This window comes from Pelobates fuscus, chromosome 9 (genome assembly GCF_036172605.1).
Source record: "Pelobates fuscus isolate aPelFus1 chromosome 9, aPelFus1.pri, whole genome shotgun sequence".
NCBI lineage: Eukaryota > Metazoa > Chordata > Amphibia > Anura > Pelobatidae > Pelobates > Pelobates fuscus.
The window spans coordinates 22,932,170-22,956,071 of NC_086325.1; the positions used below are offsets into that span (position 1 = coordinate 22,932,170).

A 23,902-nucleotide genomic window follows, 5' to 3' on the forward strand; every position below is an offset into this window, starting at 1 on the left:
CAGTGTGCCCTTTATTAATGTATAGATACTCACCATCACTATACAGGGCAGTGTGTCCATAATTAATGTATAGATACTCACTATCACTATACAGGGCAGTGTGTCCATTATTAATGTATAGATACTCACCATCACTATACAGGGCAGTGTGCCCATTATTAATGTATAGATACTCACCATCACTATACAGGACAGTGTGCCCATTATTAATGTATAGATACTCACCATCACTATACAGGGCAGTGTGTCCATAATTAATGTATAGATACTCACTATCACTATACAGGGCAGTGTGTCCATTATTAATGTATAGATACTCACCATCACTATACAGGGCAGTGTGCCCATTGTTAATGTATAGATACTCACCATCACTATACAGGGCAGTGTGTCCATTATTAATGTATAGATACTCACCATCACTATACAGGACAGTGTGCCCATTATTAATGTATAGATACTCACCATCACTATACAGGACAGTGTGCCCATTATTAATGTATAGATACTCACCATCACTATACAGTGCAGTGTGTCCATTATTAATGTATAGATACTCACCATCACTATACAGGACAGTGTGCCCATTATTAATGTATAGATACTCACCATCACTATACAGGGCAGTGTGCCCATTATTAATGTATAGATACTCACCATCACTATACAGGGCAGTGTGCCCATTATTAATGTATAGATACTCACCATCACTATACAGCGCAGTGTGTCCATTATTAATGTATAGATACTCACCATCACTATACAGGGCAGTGTGCCCATTATTAATGTATAGATACTCACCATCACTATACAGCGCAGTGTGTCCATTATTAATGTATAGATACTCACCATCACTATACAGGGCAGTGTGCCCATTGTTAATGTATAGATAATCACCATCATTATACAGGGCAGTGTGCCCATTGTTAATGTATAGATACTCACCATCACTATACAGGGCAGTGTGCCCATTGTTAATGTATAGATACTCACCATCACTATACAGGGCAGTGTGCCCAATGTTAATGTATAGATACTCTGTATCACTATACAGGGCAGTGTGTCCATTGTTAATGTATAGATACTCACCATCACTATACAGGGCAGTGTGTCCATTATTAATGTATAGATACTCACCATCACTATACAGGGCAGTGTGCCCATTGTTAATGTATAGATAATCACCATCACTATACAGGGCAGTGTGCCCATTGTTAATGTATAGATACTCACCATCACTATACAGGGCAGTGTGTCCATTGTTAATGTATAGATACTCACCATCACTATACAGGGCAGTGTGCCCATTATTAATGTATAGATACTCACCATCACTATACAGGGCAGTGTGTCCATTGTTAATGTATAGATACTCACCATCACTATGCAGGGCAGTGTGTTCATTATTAATGTATAGATACTCACCATCACTATACAGGGCAGTGTGCCCATTATTAATGTATAGACACTAACCATCACTATACAGGGCAGTGTGCCCATTATTAATGTATAGATACTCATTATCACTATACAGGGCAGTGTGCCCATTATTAATGTATAGATACTCATTATCACTATACAGGGCAGTGTGTTCATTATTAATGTATAGATACTCACCATCACTATACAGGGCAGTGTGCCCATTATTAATGTATAGATACTCACCATCACTATACAGGGCAGTGTGCCCATTATTAATGTATAGACACTAACCATCACTATACAGGGCAGTGTGCCCATTATTAATGTATAGATACTCACCATCACTATACAGTGCAGTGTGTCCATTATTAATGTATAGATACTCACCATCACTATACAGGACAGTGTGCCCATTATTAATGTATAGATACTCACCATCACTATACAGGGCAGTGTGCCCATTATTAATGTATAGATACTCACCATCACTATACAGGGCAGTGTGCCCATTATTAATGTATAGATACTCACCATCACTATACAGCGCAGTGTGTCCATTATTAATGTATAGATACTCACCATCACTATACAGGGCAGTGTGCCCATTGTTAATGTATAGATAATCACCATCATTATACAGGGCAGTGTGCCCATTGTTAATGTATAGATACTCATCATCACTATACAGGGCAGTGTGCCCATTTTTAATGTATAGATACTCACCATCACTATACAGGGCAGTGTGCCCATTATTAATGTATAGATACTCACCATCACTATACAGGGCAGTGTGCCCATTATTAATGTATAGATACTCACCATCACTATACAGCGCAGTGTGTCCATTATTAATGTATAGATACTCACCATCACTATACAGGGCAGTGTGCCCATTGTTAATGTATAGATAATCACCATCATTATACAGGGCAGTGTGCCCATTGTTAATGTATAGATACTCACCATCACTATACAGGGCAGTGTGCCCATTGTTAATGTATAGATACTCACCATCACTATACAGGGCAGTGTGCCCAATGTTAATGTATAGATACTCTGTATCACTATACAGGGCAGTGTGTCCATTGTTAATGTATAGATACTCACCATCACTATACAGGGCAGTGTGTCCATTATTAATGTATAGATACTCACCATCACTATACAGGGCAGTGTGCCCATTGTTAATGTATAGATAATCACCATCACTATACAGGGCAGTGTGCCCATTGTTAATGTATAGATACTCACCATCACTATACAGGGCAGTGTGTCCATTGTTAATGTATAGATACTCAACATCACTATACAGGGCAGTGTGCCCATTATTAATGTATAGATACTCACCATCACTATACAGGGCAGTGTGTCCATTGTTAATGTATAGATACTCACCATCACTATGCAGGGCAGTGTGTTCATTATTAATGTATAGATACTCACCATCACTATACAGGGCAGTGTGCCCATTATTAATGTATAGACACTAACCATCACTATACAGGGCAGTGTGCCCATTATTAATGTATAGATACTCATTATCACTATACAGGGCAGTGTGCCCATTATTAATGTATAGATACTCATTATCACTATACAGGGCAGTGTGTTCATTATTAATGTATAGATACTCACCATCACTATACAGGGCAGTGTGCCCATTATTAATGTATAGATACTCACCATCACTATACAGGGCAGTGTGCCCATTATTATTGTATAGACACTAACCATCACTATACAGGGCAGTGTGCCCATTATTAATGTATAGATACTCATTATCACTATACAGGGCAGTGTGTCCATTATTAATGTATAGATACTCATTATCACTATACAGTGCAGTGTGCCCATTATTAATGTATAGATACTCACCATCACTATACAGGGCAGTGTGTCCATTGTTAATGTATAAATACTCACCATCACTATACAGGGCAGTGTGTCCATTATTAATGTATAGATACTCACTATCACTATACAGGGCAGTGTGTCCATTATTAATGTATAGATACTCATTATCACTATACAGGGCAGTGTGTCCATTATTAATGTATAGATACTCATTATCACTATACAGGGCAGTGTGTCCATTATTAATGTATAGATACTCACTATCACTATACAGGGCAGTGTGTCCATTATTAATGTATAGCTACTCACTATCACTATACAGGGCAGTGTGTCCATTATTAATGTATAGATACTCACCATCACTATACAGGGCAGTGTGCCCATTATTAATGTATAGATACTCACCATCACTATACAGGGCAGTGTGTCCATTATTAATGTATAGATACTCACCATCACTATACAGCGCAGTGTGCCCATTATTAATGTATAGATACTCACAATCACTATAGAGGGCAGAGTGTTCATTGCCAGCATATAAATGGTAAGTATACCTTGTTCTCTGTCATTTAGTGCAATGCCGATTTAAACCTGATCGTTGTACTTTGAAGCTTTTTGTTGGGCTATAACCAGGGCATGTTTAGTAAAATCCTGGCACTTCACTTACAATCTCTCTTTCCCATTGGACCCGTAAAACACTGTTTATCTAGAATCTCAGAGTGAAGGAGAAAAACTCTCCAAACTGGACACAATTCAGGGATTTTTGCAGTGGGAGGATGAGATAAAACCAAATTCTTCCATCTGCGCCAGTTCTGATCGGCCTCAGCGTTTTGATTTATTTTCCCCAGATGCAGACTGTATGGCCATGTTTGTATGTCCCACTATTGTAATTACTATGCGCATTCTTATGTAGTGATTTATCGGCATGTAGGATTGAAATCAGAAAGATAACTTTACTAAAGTGGCTTTTTAAAGTTGCTCATTCATCAAGCGAGCATTCTTTGTAAACATGAAAGGATTGATGTCAAATATATATATATATATATATATACACTACACGATCTGCCTGTTTATACTTGCAAATTAGAGAAATCTCAATGTATCCTTCCTGGTAAAACATTTTATCAATAAATAAATAATTTTGAGCGAAAGATCATGTTTTCATATCCCATATCGCAATAGTGGGTGACATTAAAAACAATATTTTCAGTTTGTCTATGACACTGTGATTGGCAGGAAACTGTAATGCCAAAACATGTACTAGCCTGCCCCTGACTGATGGGAGTTTTAAGAATTAAGGGTATTTTTTAGTGACAGGAAAACAAAGCCGTTTTCCTGGCACTTGTATGTATAGAATCCAACAGTGCCCCCTCCCTCCAGCACCGATGTCCCTCGTCCGATGTCAGCCGGTGGGGGAGACCTAATGCGCATGCGCTCGCTTTGGGATTTCCCCATAGGAAATTTAAATTTGCTTTATTATGGGGAAAAATCTGATGCTGGAGGTCCTCATGCAGAGCGTGAGGACGTCCAGCATCAGATAACAGACCAAAGGTCCGTTTTAAATCAGGAAGCCCTCTAGTGGTGGAGTTATTTATTCCTGGATAGTAATTATTGCAGTTTCTCAATAACGGCATTAAAGGGACACTATAGTCACCTGAACAACTTTAGCTTAATGAAGCAGTTTTGGTGTATAGAACCTGCCCCTGCAGCCTCACTGCTCAATCCTCTGCCATTTAGGAGTTAAATCCCTTTGTTTATGAACCCTAGTCACACCTCCCTGCATGTGACTTGCACGGCCTTCCATAAACACTTCCTGTAAAGAGAGCCCTATTTAGGCTTTCTTTATTGCAAGTTCTGTTTAATTAAGATTTTCTTATCCCCTGCTATGTTAATAGTTTGCTAGACCCTGCAAGAGCCTCCTGTATGTGATTAAAGTTCAATTTAGAGATTGAGATACAATTATTTAAGGTAAATTACATCTGTTTGAAAGTGAAACCAGTTTTTTTTTTCATGCAGGCTCTGTCAATCATAGCCAGAGGAGGTGTGGCTAGGGTTGCATAAACAGAAACAAAGTGATTTAACTCCTAAATAACAGTGAATTGAGCAGTGAAATTTCAGGGGAATGATCTATACACTAAAACTGCTTTATTTAGCTAATGTAATTTAAGTGACTATAGTGTTCCTTTAATTAATATTGCAGGGTTAAGGGACATGGGGCATTGCACCCAGACCACTTCAATGAGCTGAAGTGGTTTGGGTGCCTACAGTGTCCCTTTAAGTTCTATTACTCTTGTGCCTAGAGAGAGGTTGTGCAGAGAGATACATTGCCTTTCTCTCTTAACAGCCCCTAGTAGTAGTCAGGCATGTAAGTAATGGGAGAGGACTGAATTCATGGTGGTTGTATTTTATGAAAATGTAAACTCTTTTTTTATTTATTATGATGTCTTCAAAACCTGTTGATGACATTGATTCCCCACAATGCATGCCATATATATATTTCTTTAATAAACCGCAGGTAGTGGGGTATTGACAGTTCATATACAAAATATAACCCACATGAAGATGGTGTAAATTTGACTTTCAACGTACTCATCCCACGTTGCTGTTTAGTGGATAAGCCCCCATTCGCTGTTCACACATCAGTAAGCTTTGACCTGCCAAACTACTGCATAGTTACGACATTAGTAATGTTTGTTTGTTTTTAATGCCAGAGCTGTATTAAGTTGAACTTTTCCTAGATTCCCATCTTTCTTAATCCAAAAACAAAACAATGTGGCAAAAAAAAACACCTGCAGAAACCTTCCTACCTTCCGGGCAATGTGATCTTAAAGAGATTTATTTGAACATATTTTGCAAAGACTCGCGATGGTGACTTTGCTGCTTGGAAGGAGATGTGAGTTTTACCCAGAGCGTTCGCTTGCAGCTGCCGCCATCTTCTGTGGGATCCTCTTCAGCTCCTTGCGTTTATTCTGTCACGAGTCGATGTAACTGCTGTACTCCAGTGCATGCGCAAGAGTCCAACAGTCATGCCTATGGAGGATCCCGAGAGTCCTTGGAATTCTTCACAGACAAAGACTTTTCTCTTGACAAAGCTTTGCAGCAATAGCTACGCCTTTAAGTCAAGTGTAGGAAAAAGAAATAATTCAAAGTAGCCCATATTTCGTCTTATAAAGTTAACCCTGTACGATGTATTATCTAATGTCTTGTCATATTCTTTGTTCTGCTGATGGCTAAATTTGAGTTAATGTTTTGTATATCTATTAATCCCATGTAGTACATTTTTCTGCTACAGCAAATTAGACGGTATAAAAGCTGCTCTCTGATGGAAATTTAAAATTTTCCTTTGAGAACTACATCTCCCTTAATCCCCAGCCAACTGTCCTATTTGGAAATGGCATATTCTACATATTTAGAACATTTTATGCCACACACAGTATAATTTAAACAGAGAATTATTTACGGGTCACAAAGGACCTGCACATTTTAGAAAAGTATAACTGAATTAGAAAAATGCTGTCAATCAGTTACTTTTCCTGCTCGGCTAGTTTGACTGAAAATTATTATCCTTGTGAATTCTTCACAATTCTCCGTATAGCGAATCACCCCAAATATTTCTATGAGTCAGCGAGCCAGCCAGCCGCCCCCCTGCCTCACTGACACCTGTTGAAGACATTACAATGATTTATTTTCAATATGGCAACTTTATTGCTCCTAAAAATGATACAACAAGTATTCCTGTGCTTAAAGAGGAAGTGTCACTTTTCAGGTTTTGTCATATTATGTATATGCATCCTTTTTGTTAGAAAGAAATGTATCACTGAAAAATAAAATGAAACATAGAAATACACGCCTGTTTATTCTGCATCTGGGCCCCTTCATCTTGTCTTTCTGTCAATCATTGTTCTATGCTCAGCCGTTAACACCTGGCAGTCAGCAAAGGGAAGCATTCACAGACATGAACAGAAACGAAACAATCTTTCTATTTTTCCTTTACTTGTACTGTTTGACTTGGCTATGCCCTGTCTAAAATATATTATGATGTCATTGGCTACGTTTTTAATATATATTTAAGGGAAAACAGACTCTCTCATGAAAATAGGTTTACACAAGTTTTAGGTGATTTTTATTCAAAGGTTTAAATTCCAGAGAAGTTACAGTTCCCCTTTAACCCCTTAAGGACACATGACATGTGTGACATGTCTTGATTCCCTTTATTACAGAAGTTTGGTCCTTAAGGGGTTAAAGGCATAATCCGAACTCCCATAACTGCTACAGCCCACTGTAGTTCTTATAATGACTGGTGCGTCCTGGCCACCTCCTAGTTGTAGTAGTCGAATTGTTTGAGAGTGGTTTGACAGCTTAGCTGGGGTCTGTCAGTTCCTGATTGTAAGGAGCGTCTATTATCGCCTCTGGGCTAAACTCAGCCATGCAGGGCGCAGTCACTGGCAAATGAGCTAAGTTCTGCGCTGCAGGCCGCCAGGACTAGTTCAGCATGGAGGGTCTCCAGGGGACACCGGAGGAGGTGACTGGACCCCAGATAAGTTGCCAAACTGTTTACAAATGGTTTGATTACTGGGAGTGCAGCAGGGCACACCCCCTAGAGGGCTGTAGTGGTTATGGTACCTGTATTGTTCCTTTAAACTGTAATAAAGAAGTAAAATTAATCCTGATAGTGTTTATTGAGGCCCAAATAGTGGTTATTGGCATGGACTGCCAGTGACCCTTAAAAGGCTAATGTTAAAAACATATCATTGAAATTATTTTTTTTAAGGCTACTCCTACAACCTCCTAAATTCACTCAAAATTAGATTTTTTTTTTATAACAAACAATCTACAGTTTTCCTACTTGCTTTCTCACGAGCTGTCTGATTAGCTGTTCATATACTGCCTCCAAGAACACTTTGCTATTTCTGTACTTTCTTAAATCTCCCAGGATGTTTTTTTGCAATGCAGCCATTATAAGATGCTCACGGCATCTGTTCTGTTGTATTACGATATTTATAAATTAACAATTTTTTTTCTGTCCCATCCTGAATTCTTGAAATCTCACCGTTTCCATTTTTTACCTTTCCTTTGTATACTTTATTTTTCCTGTGCCTGCCTTTTAATATAATTTCACTGTCTTCACTGTCCCCTCCCCACTATTTCTCTATCACTATCCAGTTCATACTATTTTAATTCTGTTCTACAACTATTTCTTACTCGTCTTCAATCTCCATGTTTTTGTTTCTCTCAGATGACCCTTCAAGTCTCAAATCGCCCCCATGTCCACAGGACCTTGAAGACTGTCCAGGTGGTTGTGGCGGAGATTCACAAGGAGTGTGTGTTGATGGGCAGTGCCAGTGCAAGGAGGGCTATATGGGTGACAGATGCCAATTACGGACATGTCCTGAGGATTGCAATGACCAGGGTCGCTGTGTGGATGGACGATGCTACTGTTTTGAGGGCTACTTTGGCTTGAATTGTGGCTCAAAAGGCTGCCTAAATAACTGTCAAAACCATGGCCAGTGTGAAGATGGAGTTTGTGTTTGTGACTCTGGTTTTCTTGGTGAAGATTGTAGCATTAAAACTTGCCCCAGTAATTGTCTTAGTCGTGGGAAATGTGAAAATGGAGTTTGCGTATGTGCTTCTGGTTTCACCGGTGTGGATTGTGGAATAAGAACCTGTCCCAGGAACTGTCATAATCGTGGCAGATGTCAAAATGGAGTCTGTATTTGTCGTACAGGATTTACTGGTGCGGATTGCGGCTCCAGACTCTGCCCTAATAATTGCCAGCAGCGTGGCCACTGTGAAGATGGAGTTTGTACATGCAATCCTGGATTTACCGGTGTTGACTGCAGCTCAAAAACATGCCCCAATGACTGTCAAAACAACGGCAGATGTGAGAATGGTGTCTGTATCTGCGATTTTGGATTTTCTGGAGTTGATTGTAGCTCAAGGCCATGCCCAGAGGATTGCAATGAACAGGGTCAATGTGTATCAGGAGTGTGTGTGTGTGACACTGGCTTTATTGGAGAGGACTGTGGAACTAGGATTTGCTCAGAAGAGTGTGAGAGGAATGGGCGATGCGAAGATGGGGAGTGTGTCTGTGATCCTGGCTACACTGGGACAGACTGTGAGATTAGGACATGTCCCAATGATTGCCACAGCCGGGGAAGGTGTGATGATGGAAAATGTGTCTGTGATTCTGGATATACTGGACTAGATTGTGGGTCAAGAACCTGTCCTAACAAATGTCACAACCGGGGTAGATGTGAAGATGGAACCTGCATTTGTAATTCTGGATTTTCTGGACCAGACTGTGGATCTAAAATGTGCCCTAAGAATTGTAGTGGGAATGGCCAGTGTGTGAATGGTAAGTGCGTGTGCGATGCTGGGTTCGTTGGACCCGTTTGTGGGACCAGGACCTGTCCTGTTGGATGTGCTAGACATGGTCGATGTGTGAGGGGAATGTGTGTCTGCTCTCCTGGGTACACAGGACCAGACTGTGGATCAAGAACCTGCCCTAAAAACTGTCTAAACCAAGGAACTTGTGAAGACGGAACATGTGTTTGTGATTCTGGATATACAGGTTTAGATTGTGGAACTAGAACTTGTCCCAATGACTGCCACAACCAGGGCCAGTGTGAGGATGGGACTTGTGTCTGTGACGATGGATACACAGGTGTTGATTGTGAACTCAAATCATGTCCCAATGACTGCTACAAACAGGGACAGTGTAAAGACGGGGTGTGCATTTGTGATTCTGGGTATACTGGTTTGAATTGTGAATTAAAAACATGTCCAAATGACTGCCACAATCATGGGGAGTGTAAAGACGGAGTTTGTATCTGTGATTCTGGATACACTGGTCTAGATTGTGAATCTAAAACCTGTCCCAATAACTGTAACAACCGTGGACGATGTGAAGATGGTGAATGCATTTGTGATTCGGGTTACACTGATCTAGACTGTGGATCCAGAACATGCCCAAATGACTGTCAAAACCATGGAAGATGTGATGATGGAGAGTGTATCTGTGATTCTGGATATAGTGGTCCAGATTGTGGTTTAAGGACATGTCCCAGTGACTGTAACAACAGAGGCAATTGTGTTGACGGACTTTGCGTATGTATTTCTGGATACTATGGCCCAGATTGTGGATTCAAAGCTTGCCTTAATGACTGTAACAATCGTGGGCTGTGCGAAGATGGAGTGTGTATATGTGATTCTTGGTACACTGGTCTAGATTGTGGCTCTAGGTCTTGCCCAAATAACTGTCAGAACAGGGGCAGGTGTGATGATGGAACATGTGTCTGTGATGCTGGTTTTGCCGGTTCGGACTGTTCATCTACAGCGTGCCCAGACAATTGCCACATAAATGGCCGCTGTGAGGATGGAGTCTGCATTTGTCGTCCTGGATACACTGGCCTGGACTGTGGATCCAAGGCTTGTCCTAAAAACTGTAATGACAATGGTCAGTGTGTCAACGGGAAATGTGTCTGCAACCTAGGATTTTCGGGACCCGTTTGTGGAGCCAGGTCTTGCCCTAGAAACTGTGCAGGACGTGGGAAGTGTATCAACGGGATCTGTGTGTGCAAGAAAGGATATGGAGGTGTAGACTGCGGAGAGGGTGAGTGGAACCGCATTTGCTTTCATCAAATTCAAAGAACTGCAAAGTGTGTGTGGCTATTTTGGGGAGGGTCCACTGTCCACTGGTGGAAATCAATATTCAAGAACCATACATGTCTTTAACCTGCGTATTACAGTGGAGAAGTCCTTCACTTGATGGGGTGTACAAATGACATTAATTACGGTTATCCCTATGGGTTTTAAATTATGTCCCTTACCCAGAGAGGATTCATGTGGATAGCCCATCCAAAAAGAGAACATAATTACATAGATTGACATATGTTTGAGATAATATCCAGGTACGACTGCATATTTAACTCGTCACTCCCTAAGAAAAAAAGTGTTAGTCTATTTTAAACCTTTTGCTAGAGTAAGGGAACTCCCTGAACAAGAAAAAAATCTGAGGGTTCCTGGCAGCTGGAGCCGTTTTAGCAATTCCCTGGTTTCCCAGCTAGTCTGCGGATATCTTGGGGGCAATAGTGATCATGTAACATGTTTCTTTTACATATTGCAATAAAAGAAAGTCTATATTATGTGACTCGCTGTCAGCCATAGATTAACCCCTTAAGGACACATGACATGTGTGACATGTCATAATTCCCTTTTATTCCAGAAGTTTGGTCCTTAAGGGGTTAAACAGGGACAGTTTCCCAGTGCCCACCCTAAAGCCAGCCTCCTCGTCTGTACCAGCGTTAGCTATTAGCTGGGCATTTGTCAAGATATAAATAAGCAATTACAGTTTATTATTATTTATTTAAATACAGACAAACAAGTTTGCATTGCTAGATCTATATTTGACAGCCATAAACAAATAGGAGCATTTGGTTTTAAGAGCCAACAAGTTTACAATCTAGATCAAGGTATACAGAAATTATAGGAACGGCAATCCCCGTCCTACTTTATCATGGGGGCTGTAGGTACTCCACTATCCATCATGGCAGTTGAAGCCCCTCTAGATCAGGGGTGCCCAAAAGGTAGATCCCCAGATGTTTAAAAATTTCAGCTTCCATGATGCTTTGTCATTTGAAAGGCATTCTAAATGCGTGCAAGGCATCATGGGAGTTGTAGTTCTACAACATCTGGGGATCCACCTTTTGGGCACCCCTGCTCTATATGTTGTAGAGGTCAACACCTAAGACACTTTGCCAACCTTAAATGCCATGACATTTGCATATTCTGTGCAAAATGTCCAAACCTTTTACAGCCTGCAACGAAACGCAGTTAAAGTCTTAGGTCATGGGGATCACTGCTGTTGTCCCGAGCATAGCTGTACGTGCAATGTGATCACGATGTGCTTAGTCTGTCTCTATTTTGCAGTAGTAACAGAAATCACGGCTGTCACTGGATTACAAGTGACATCTCAGGAAGAGTCTGCAGTGACCCTTGAGTGGGACCAGCCACAGTCTACCCCCGATTCATACGAAATCTCATTCAAAGCCGAGGTATGTACATGAATACAAATAAACAGAAAACATAATAAATATAGTATACTCTAGAGCTTGCTGTATGTTTCTTATCCACATTAACCTAGCATTAATAAAGCTTAAATCTTTTGGGGTTTCTTTTTTTTTTCTAAACTTTCTTTAAGTTGTCCATCAAACATAAGCAAGGCCACAAGGCCCATAGACAAAGGCAACCATATATAGCTTTGTTTTAGAAACACAATTAAAAGAAAAAAGTGGAAGAAGAGAAAGTTATGTAACTTCAGTGACTTCATACCCCCCGTACCCTCCACCACAATCAAGCTCTAAAGACCAGACTTCCTGAAATGAAGCCACTGAGCTTCTAAATCTGACTGTGGTGCTATCCATAAAGCAGTCCAAAACACTTGGGACATGCCTTGTGGAAGATTGTGCTACCCCTACAATTATCCCAACATAAATCCAAATGTATAGCTCCTATATGGTGAGAGTATGATGTACCATATCATCAACATCTAGAGACAAAATTCATCAACCAACAAAGACCTTAGCAGCAATCTCCTCCGATTCATTCGCTGTGGTATTTGTTGGCGCTTTATAAAAAATTATTATATAAGAATATTTCGCTTCCTACTGGGGATTCTTGTTTCCATCAGGAGACATACAGAAATGGTGAGTCCCATGATCCTGAGGAGCAAAAATATTGGTATAAGGTGAATATGAGTCGCTCTCCATATTCACCAATTAGGCACTGAATTCTACCAGTCAAGGGTCCTAGAAGCTGGTATTACAACTTGAATCATTCCTGCACAAAATTACACACCTGTATATATTTGAAGTATCACCTCGGAGTAAGGTGTGAATATTATTTGAGGGAGTGGAGAAAGATTACCCTTCTTCCATCACACAAGCCATGAGACCTCTGAATTCTTGCATCCTGAGATCCTTAGAAATGAGGGGCCACCATTCCTGGTGAAACGTTTCTTAGAACTGAAGACATGGTAGAGGATAGTGTTTGAGTCTGCTCCAGATAGGCAAGTCATTAAGAAATCGTAAGCATTTAACTCGTAGAAGGAGTCTATGAATGCACCCAACTTTGTGCTAAAACAGAGACAAACCATGACTGGACTTGGGCCAGTCTTGGCAGCATAGTAATAGTACATTTTAAGGCAAGGCAGCCCCAGACCTCAAACCCTGGGGTTATAAATAATAGGTTTGGCTACCCTTGGCCTCTTTCTACCCAGTACAATTTGGAGAATTGCCTCTGCCTGCAAATTGACGTTGGCAAGGTACAAAGATATATATAAAATTTAGCTTAAAATCCACTTTGTCAATCATGCATTTGTCCCAAATCTTCACATTTAATTTCAGACCATAGGGGAACATAATTAATATTATACAGGTGCTGGGGGCCTGCTGTTACTTTAATTCTAAAGCAACAATATTATATTATTTTAATAAGGGTCAAATGAATTACGCTTTACATGCAAAAGTGAGGATTCTTGTTCTGCTTTGGCTTCTTATCTATCCACACTACCCATTGGATTCGCCCCTCACCCCAAATATGAACTCACATTGCTAGTCTGGTGGGATCATATATCAGGTACCAGAGTGGCTTTGTTCCACGAAGTATCGGACTTTGAACTGTTTGTCCCACTGACATACACAGTGATTTGGTTGGTTCCTGCTAAGGGCTGATACAGTACACTTTGTAGGTGTTTGTGTATTATTTGTAGTGAGTCTATCTATTTCTGGTTAATTGAACTGCTGTGAAATACCACAATTTATGCTTTTTATTTTGTTTTTTATGAAAACTCTTTTATATAATGTGGTCACCTATAGTGTAGGTTTAGTATGAAAAAATAAACCTATATATTTTGTGTTTTATGTACGTTTAGCTGTTTGGCTCCCCCCTTTTAAGATAAAAGACATATATGTGGCACCCAGTAGCACCCAGCAGCACCCTATAATGTATGCATGTTCACTTGAGCGCAGCCCAAGCCATCCTTGGTTTCATTTATATAGATATAAATATTCATATTATATTTAACCCCTTAAGGACCAAACTTCTGGAATAAAAGGGAATCATGACATGTCACACATGTCATGTGTCCTTAAGGGGATATACTTTTTTTGTTGGACAGCCTCCCACCTGGTTTCCTACACGCAGGTCAATGCATAGCCCAAAATCAGAATTGCCCCACCAAAAACTGCCCTGTTTACTTGTGTAAAGTTGTTTAGGTGACATGTAACTGTTCAGTGTACTTTTAAGTTTCATTTGTGCTTATTTCACTAATGCAATGATGAGTAGGTGCCCTACATGTTTCTAAACTACATCTCCATTGATGCTCAGATAAACTATAGCTTTATGTATGTGGGTAGTTATGGACTGTGTTCCTGGTTGGAGAGTCAATACTCAAATTCAAAACAATATAGATATTTAATTTTATGTAGCACTTCAACACTCAGATGATATATGCCAAGTGACTTTTCCACCATCACACACGTATCCAGGAATGTTTGGACCTAAAATTCAGTGGGTCCACTTTTTATGGTAGAATGAAGTAACTTGGCCCTGGTTTCTTTCACTGAATTACGCGGCATTTAGGGTTCAGCTAGCTGTGAATGGTAGAAAATATAGTTCACAATCACATGGAAGGCCATGACTAGGCCTAAGTGTTTTAGGTTCTACTGGTGATCCTGGTTAATTCAGGACCTTTCCATCTGCGTTGCCTCGTTGTTCTTTATGGCCAGCAACCAAACAGACTTCTCTCTACTCAGACCAGCAGAGCTTTAAATACTGGGACCACATAACTGTTTTTAATGTAACATTATGTTTTTTGTTTTATTTTAATATAGCAGGATATTAAATGTTATTTTTTTTGTGTATTACGCTATGCTCCCAACACGCTCTACTGTTTTGCATCCTAGTACTTCATGCCTTTTGGCTTGTGTTTCTTCATATTCTTGTTTCCCTCCCCACAGATTGGATCCAGATTATTTGGCTATTATTGAAATTTATAAATATTTGTAGGACTGGCCACCCTAGAGAAGGGTAATAAATTGTGTAGCAGGAGCTTTTGTTTTGACTCTTCGTCATTGTTGACCCTTACTGGCAGTATCGGGGAAAAAAATCTGGCCGATGTTTGAAATTTTGTTTGGTGACTAAGTATCTATGAAATCATATTTTCCCTTAAAATTAAATTGTGATTCACTCTTAGCCTCAAGTGTATTATACTACCATTCCACAACATCTTGCATCAATAGATAGATAGGTGGCTAGGTAGATAGACAGATAGATGGGTGGGTGGGTGGATGGATAGACAGACAAAAAACACACACATGTATCAAAAGATTATACTACATTCAGCCTTATAGATAATTCACAATACTGATATTGATGGGACGTACTGTACTGAAAATCAGATGCATTTAGATGGGCCTTAGAATGTGACAAAATGTTTGGCCACAATTAGGTCTTATTATAATTTTGACTAAGATGTTTTTGTAAACCAAATACTGCAGTAGAAGACAGATTCTAAACAATATATAGAATATTTGGCTGTTGGGATTCTTGTATGGAACTAACTGCTTGACTAACTTCCTGCTTCACAGAAGGAGAATGGTTTAATACAAACCACAATTGATGGTTCTCTCACCACATACCGTCAGATTGGCCTGGCTCCTGGGGAGGAGTACATTGTGACCATTCAGCCTCGCAAAGATCAGACTTTGGGTCCTGATACATCCATAAATGCAACTACAAGTGAGTCACTATGTGTATATCCAGCCTGCTGCCCTCAGGCGTGTAGTACCACAGGATGGAATATTTGGGATATACCTAAAGTATGAGAAACAATGTATCCAGATGGCCTTGTCATGTTTTCTCCAAATATAAAGTTACCAAGTCACATTTCTTGTGGCAATCCTGATGTAATGTTGGATTATATAGATCTGTTCAGTACTGTAGATACCACAATACAATTTGTAACTCAAATGACCTTACACTTCTTGCCTTATAATATATGCAACATATATTGTGTATTATACTGGGGCATCACTAACATAACATGTGTTAACCTGTTTTTTCATCTCTATGGAGGCCCAAGTATATTCTCCCTCTAGGAGCCTTCCTCATGAAGGCTATCCTCTGTCCACTGCCCTTAATGGGCAATTTTATGATTTCTTCACCAGGAATTGAAGCCCCTCATGGTCTCAGAGTAACAGATATCACCACATCCTCCTTCCTCTTGAGATGGGATCGACCACAGAACCTTCCTGACAGATACATTATTACATTGGTGACTCCCAGTGGGAAGGAAAGGAAGTTGAAAGTCCCTGGAAAAGGAGACAAAGCAAGACTTACAGGACTGGAAGAAGGGACAAAATACAGAGTCCTCTTGAAAGCGGAGAAGGGGCAGGAGCAAAGTGAAGCAGTGGAGACCCTTGTAAATACAGGTAAAACTGATATAATCAGATGGTAGATATGGGAGAAAGCAGAAAACTGGAGTACATTAGACTCCAAGAGATTTATTTAAATACGAGAAAGGATGAGGCATGGAAACAAAAAATTTTTGAAGACACTGTAGAATGTAACTGACAAGTAATGAATGGGAAAAAAATAGAATATATATATTTTTGAATAATATATCAAAAGTTAAAGGACATTTATAAAAAGCGAAAATGAATAACCTTTTGTTTAGTTAAACCTCTCCTACCATCACGGTGTATGTTTTGAGTAGTTAAAGTTGTATAAATATATATATTAATATTTACTAATAGAAAAACAATGAGTTACTGGCAGCTGCCATCTTGTTTTTCAACCAGCTCTCAACGTTATTGTTTAAGATATAGCTTGTAAAATGTTGTCATAAACCAAAATCTTAGTGACTTTCTAAATGTAACGCTTTACAAATCGTTGGCACGCTCCGAAAGCTGCTCCTAGAAGCTTATCCTACATTAGAAACACACGACAGATGAATTAGGGAAGATCATGCACACTTATATGTGGTTACAGGTCCTCTTTAAAATGTACTTTGTTATTGGGATAAAGGTAACACTCTATGCCTTTTTATTTCTTCTCTTTTTTTTTTTAGCTACAGTCCTGCAAGAGATCCATGGCATAATATAAAAAATATATTATTTTACCTCAAAATAACTTGAAACCTTTCTTTTTTTTCAGTTTTTCAACATTGGATAAACATACTAACCCCCTCTTGTTTAGCTGTTTTTTCTTTCAGAGTTTGGAAAAGATTAAACAAATATTACTTGGGAGTTTTCTGTTCGGAATCCTTTGATCACAAAATATCAATTTCACTTTTTAGCTTATAAGCCAAATACTTACCATTATCGTGCTCCAAAATCTGTGTACATTAAGAACACAGTATATAAAAATGCTACAAAAAGATGTCATTCGAAATGTCCCATCATTTATGTATGTCCATTTATTAAAGAATGTAGTCAGTGGAAATCTTTGCTGTGATTATGTACTTTAGGCTATGACCTTGAAAAGGCTGTCAATAGCAAAGGAATATTTTACCATGGTACACAATCTCCATACAGAATCATACTTGTTTCTAAAGGTGTTCTGAAGTGAACAACTTGTGGATTCTTGTCCAAGAAACTGGTAGTATTCACTTTCGAAAATCATGTTTTTATATTATCTTGGGATTGAAATTCTGAATCTGATTTTAAATGATTGTTTTAGTCTCTTAACAAAGACAAAGCATGAATGGGTAACTCTCCTTTTAATCTGATACTTTTGTTAGCTTTTGGCAAGGAAAGAAAACGTCTGGATGTAGTGGATGAGCACAGGGTACAAGAACCAGAGGTGACATCTCAAAGTAATAATAGACTCGAAAAAACTCTACCCTCACAACAAAAAACAAAACACCATCCCGCATCACCTAGATCGACTGTCTCTAGTGGGGAGGTTGGAGAAGATAGTTTAAACACAGATGAAAGTAAAGAGATCATTGCAGAAGAACAAAACCAAAAGGGGGGTAAAACCATACATACCACAAGGAGACAGACACATACTATCACTACCTTCATTAATAGGTACTATACAATTTACCATGAAAATGGAAGTGTGTCTGTTCTCAAGAAAGCTGAAGAATTTGATGAGAAGAAACCTCTACACAAACTTGTTAATGGAGAAGACCAAGAAGTGATGACCAGTGTGGTTGAAGAGGGAGATGTAGAAGATGGACCATTGACTCATATAAGAGAGAAGATACCTGGCAGCAAAGTGGGTGGATGGGTTGTCACAAGAAACATTACACATTTTGGATCCCCTCAAAAGGTGAACCCTCATACTCAATATCCTGAAACGGAAAATAGTGGACTGATAATAACATCTGCTACTACTTCTGAAGAAGGGTTACTTGGTGTGGGGTCGTCTGCAAAGGAGACTACATCAACTTCTGGGGAGGTTGGAATAAGGGTCAAACCTTATAAAAAGCCTTCATCCCAACATAATTTGCAGTATCCTAAAATCGAGAAGCAAGTAGATGAATTATCTAAAGAAGTTGAACCAGGAACAATATTTGGAATTAAACATGAACTTGCACAATCTGGAGTCGAAAGCCAAACAAATGCCACTGATGACCCAAAATATAGCACCAAATCTAGACAGAACAATAAGATTTTTCATAGAGTAGTTAGCATTTCAAAAAAGGTTGAACGGTATGAGAATGGGAAACTCCAAAATGAGACAAAAGTTCAAGAAGACCCTGATAAGGTAGTAACAGGAATAAAATATAAAAACCAAACTAAGAAATTACCATTTTTTGCAGGATCAAGCATGAAAGCAGTTATTGAAAACCTACCAGAAAAACTCTCTCCATTCAATGGAACTTTTATCCAACGCTTAGAGAGTTACTTGCGAGCCACTTCCTATCCATTAAGGCCCAATCAGACAGTGGAATCTGTGGCTCAAGCTATATTTCTGTATCTTGTGAAATGGAAGCCCCATAACTTTACAGGAATGGTGTATGATCGCCTCCCTCAAAAAACTCCAGGTGCATCAGGGAACCCAGAACCTGCTGGGACTTCAAGATTGCAAGGGAATGTTGGGAGGGTAGTGATGGAGAGTGATGTTGACAGTTTGGGAAATGCTACAGACAGGATACACGAGACATCAGCGTTAGTTCAAAAAGGCAAAAAAATAAAGACCCCAGAAAACACACCACAACCCTTTATGGATATAGAAACCCTAGGAAGAGTAGAAGCTGTAGGTGAGGTAGGCACACCGACTTTGTTAAATGCACAAACACATAGTTCTTCAGAAGGAAATGAAGATGGAGTAATAGTGAAAACCACCCTTGATGTACATGATAGACAGATGTATGAAGAAGACATCTCAAAGTCTGGTTCCTCCAAAACAGTATTAGATAAAAAACATACCAAGAAACCCTATAATAATATGCCAGTTCCAAAAAATGCCACAAGTGCACAAAAAAAACAGCAGGTGGATGAAACGAAAACAAAAAAAACAGCAATAAAACACGAGAAAGAATCAGATAAACCTGAAACTGAGAAAAGTGTTACACCTGGAATTGGCACATTGGAGAGTTCATCTTATCATATCCCTGAGATTAGAGAGGAAGAAAAAGGTAACAGTCTTACACATTCTTCACATCTTAAAAATAAATCAAGATCTATAACGGGGGGAACCATAGAAGAACATTCTAACTATAATATTAAGGAGAAAATTCTGCTGGAAGATAAAAGGGACCACTTGCCAGTTGTAACGGAAAAGGACCCCAACATTCACAGCAAAGTAATACCATTGAGGCAAGAATCTGGGAAGGACATATTAACAGAGGAAGAGGAGGATTTGAGAAACATACACCTTATAGATGACAGCTTGTTAAGTAGTGAAACTAACAAAAAAAAATTACCTTTCGAGAAAAGAGAAGAAAGAAAGAAGGAAACGGGCCAAACAAAACTGGTGGTGAACAAAATTGAAGGGTTCATAGAAGAGCAAGAAAAAAACAAGCCAACAAAAAGCCCATATGCAGTCAAAGTGCATGGCCCTGGTCGTCAAGGCAGACCCACCATTTTACAAAGAAATTCCACCACCCTTGTAATTTCTCTAGAAGGTTTAGGTATTGTCTGGGAAAAAGTGCTGGTTCTCTATCATCCACTGCATTCAACTACTAAGATTGCTCCAAGCAAACTGGAGGTGGAAAGAGGTGTCAGAGAGGTGGAGATCGGGGGTTTAGAACCAGGAACCAGCTACCGATTTGATCTTCATGGGATAGTGAAAGGCCGCTCCTCAAAATCCTTCTCACTGGTGACTGACACAGGTACCAACTGGTTCAAAAACACTGGTAGGGAAGGGCCTAGATGTAAATTGGTTTTCTACTGGCTGTTCACTGCCTTCCCTTGCTTTTCACCGCCACCCTGACCCAAAGCTATTTGCAAATGGGGTAATTCAGGACTTTATCTGCCCTTTCACTGTGAGAGAAAAGAGTGAGATCTAAATTGCAGGGGGGAGAAATGGTGGACTCACTGTCTCTTCTTCTCATTTTTGTAGGATGGTTTATCATTGGAAGTCTCCTATCTTTGTTTATTTATTATTATTATTATTTTTTCTATCACACACTTTTGTATTTCTGTTTGTTTGTCATTTCAGTTCTGCCACCTCTGTTTTCTAGAAATTCTCTTTTTTATCTGTAACTCTTTATTTGTCTATACCTTCTGGTTACTCAATGTCACTTTACCTATCTTACCCCTAATCCCATCTTATTGACTGCTTTGACTTTCCTCTTCTTCTTTTGATTTTCTCTTCCCAGTCCTTTACCATCTTTGTCCACGTTACCTACTTTTTTTTATTTCATACCTGTGTTCGTCCCTCTCTCTCTCTCTCTCTTCCACTCCATCTCCCTGTTTTTGTGTATTTTTTTTTCCTTTTACAAATTTTTACCGATCTCAGTCCCTGTATGCCAATTGTCACATTCTCTCCAATCTCAATCTTTCTGTCCATCTATATATGTATTCTCTTATTTTTCTCTTTTAAAATGTTTCCGTCCTTCTCCTTCTCACAAATGAATAATCCCACAGTTTTACCTCACAGGCATCTCTCTCCCTTTGCTGCTCGTTCTCCACACCGTTTGGCAATAAGTCACCGCGTCTGACCTGCTGATAACACCTTTACCCTCCAGGCAATGTGACTGCAAACATATATATATATCATAGTGTGAGAGAATGTTTTAAATATGTGGAATGCATGTGTGTGCATGATATATTGAGTATATTTGTCTGTGTATGCTTATGTATATGCTGTGGTCTAAATAGAATGTAGCCACTACTGATAATGCCCATTATCATAAGTACAAGCCAAATAAAGTCTTGGCAGTTCATGGAATATACTTGCTGTATGCCACTAATATGAAGTCACATCAAAACAAAAAAAACAAACTAAAATTATGTTCTTGAAAACTGGTTCCATGCTTATTAACACGTCAACCAATGGGAAGGCCATTGATATAATAGTTAATTTAATTGGCCATGTTTAATTGTGCCCACAAGGTATATACATACATATGTACACAAATACAAAGATGTGTACATTTCTATTTGTGTCCTGTATGGTGATAAGTCAATACTTGAAGAAAGAATCGAGTGTGTACACGTGTTTGTATGTTTATGATATATATATTAATGACAGATCTATATGTATCTGTGCTTCCTACGCTAGACTGTCATTTATGGCTATATGTGTATATTACAGAATATATATACAGTATATATAAATATATTTATATATGAATATACACATTTCAATATTTACATATATTTTATATGTATAAAAGCTGCATATACTTTCTCATGTAAAATATTAGTATATATTTGTATACGTATGAGTAACATATATGGATATATAATAAGCACACAAATGATACTCCGATACATACTCACAGCTTTAAAGCATGTCATTGAGCACACACGTTCTGCATGTGAGAGCATGTAATTAGAATTGAAGATGGTGCTGTCATTTTGGAAGGCAATGGTTAGGATAGAAAGGTATAGATAAAATAAAATGTTGTGGGAAACAAAAGCTGAGGCAATGAAATTGTGGGGGGTTTGGGAGGAAGAGAAAGACATTGAGCATTCCGGCTAGTTGGATTTGTTGGCTTAGCCATTAAGTTGGTTAGTTAGTAATTATTGTTTGTTTTTAGTCTGAGTCCTGGATAAACACAATTAATGCTCATTTTCTCTTCAACCTCGTTAACAGATGTGGTGCCGACAACAGTCCAACCAGAAGTCGAGACGACCACTCAATCAACCACTCCACCACCAGAAGTGGTCATTAGCACAGCAGCTCCAGGTAATGCCACCCAAGCTCAAAATGATAATATTGATTTTTTTTAAAATAAAAATTGTTTCCAATTATGTCTCCTACTGCCAGAGCAGTCTAATCAATAAAATGTACCAGTTCTCATTAGAGCGAATACTCGTGTATGAGAAGGTGGAGGTGGCATTCATGACTTATTAGGAGTGCAGCGCTTATATTTGGACACCATTATCTTCTATTTTAATAGGACCCATATTAATTTAGGCCCTTCCTTTAGCCTTTAAAAAATGCCTGTTAGTGCTGTTGATCCAAACTAAGATAAGATAGCTTCATGTAGATTTCAGTATGGAAAAGAGATTTCTTTATGGATCAACTTGTTATTAATTATCCAAACAATTAGAGACTCATATAACTAGCGCTGCTATTAAACAAAAACATTGAGCTCAAGGTTAAATTCAAATTTCACATTAATAGCTTTCTATCTCTAAATTTCAAATTCGTACCATGCAAACTATCCGTAAATCCTTCGACAGTCTGATGCAATAAGGGAAATCTCATTAAATCTCAAATGATGTCCATTTTCTTTGCAGAACACTGTTAATCAGTAGGTCACTCAAGAGCAACTTGTAAGATGCTGTTTTCTTGTGTCACAAGTGAAATCTTTCTCTTCTTTCTTCAAACAAAATTCTTGTATTACCCCTTTTAATTTTGTAGCCAGCCTTGTGTTTTTGCCAGTTCTGTGTTGTCCTTCTTAAAAACCCCAGAATTGCACTTAATATTCAAGGTGCTAGCTAACAGTTTAAAAATATATTTGATACTGTAGTTAAGTCTGCTATCTGCCTTTATTTCCTTGTGATCCTTTACTAATTAAATGTAATTAAAGTGTAGTGGTTTTTAATAATCTGTTAAATCCCCCAAATAGTTGTCATGCTCCCGTAACATTATTTTGCTTCGATTTTTATAATTTTTAAATGTGGACATCACATCTGTTTCATGCCACTCCAATGGTACAATGTGTAAAAAACCTGGAATAATAAAACGAATAGCCCCTTTCTAGACTAAGCTCCTTAAGTAACTTTGGGTGTGTACCCAAAACTAGAGGTTTAATCCACTTTAACCATATTTAACTGATTTAGTTTTATTCATTTATAGCTTAGGTGTCCATTTATTACAGAACAGTTTCTTACCAAGAGGTGGGACAGATTTATTTCTATAACAATATCTTATTCTATAAACGGAAGTTAACAGCACCCCTGTGGAAAGAGAGTGTCCTCTTGCATATCACATGTAA

At 38.8% G+C, this 23,902-nt stretch overlaps 1 protein-coding gene across 1 annotated transcript in view; it reads left to right on the top strand.

Moving 5' to 3' along the window:
* Window positions 1-23,902, top strand: part of LOC134572499 (tenascin-X-like) — an 86,511-nt gene that overhangs the window by 31,987 nt on the left and 30,622 nt on the right. The window contains exons 3-8 of the mRNA XM_063431498.1: window positions 8,513-10,888; window positions 12,205-12,329; window positions 15,924-16,074; window positions 16,503-16,766; window positions 18,077-20,620; window positions 22,552-22,644. Of these exons, the coding sequence (XP_063287568.1) occupies window positions 8,513-10,888; window positions 12,205-12,329; window positions 15,924-16,074; window positions 16,503-16,766; window positions 18,077-20,620; window positions 22,552-22,644 (5,553 nt within the window). The remainder of the gene's footprint in view (window positions 1-8,512; window positions 10,889-12,204; window positions 12,330-15,923; window positions 16,075-16,502; window positions 16,767-18,076; window positions 20,621-22,551; window positions 22,645-23,902) is intronic.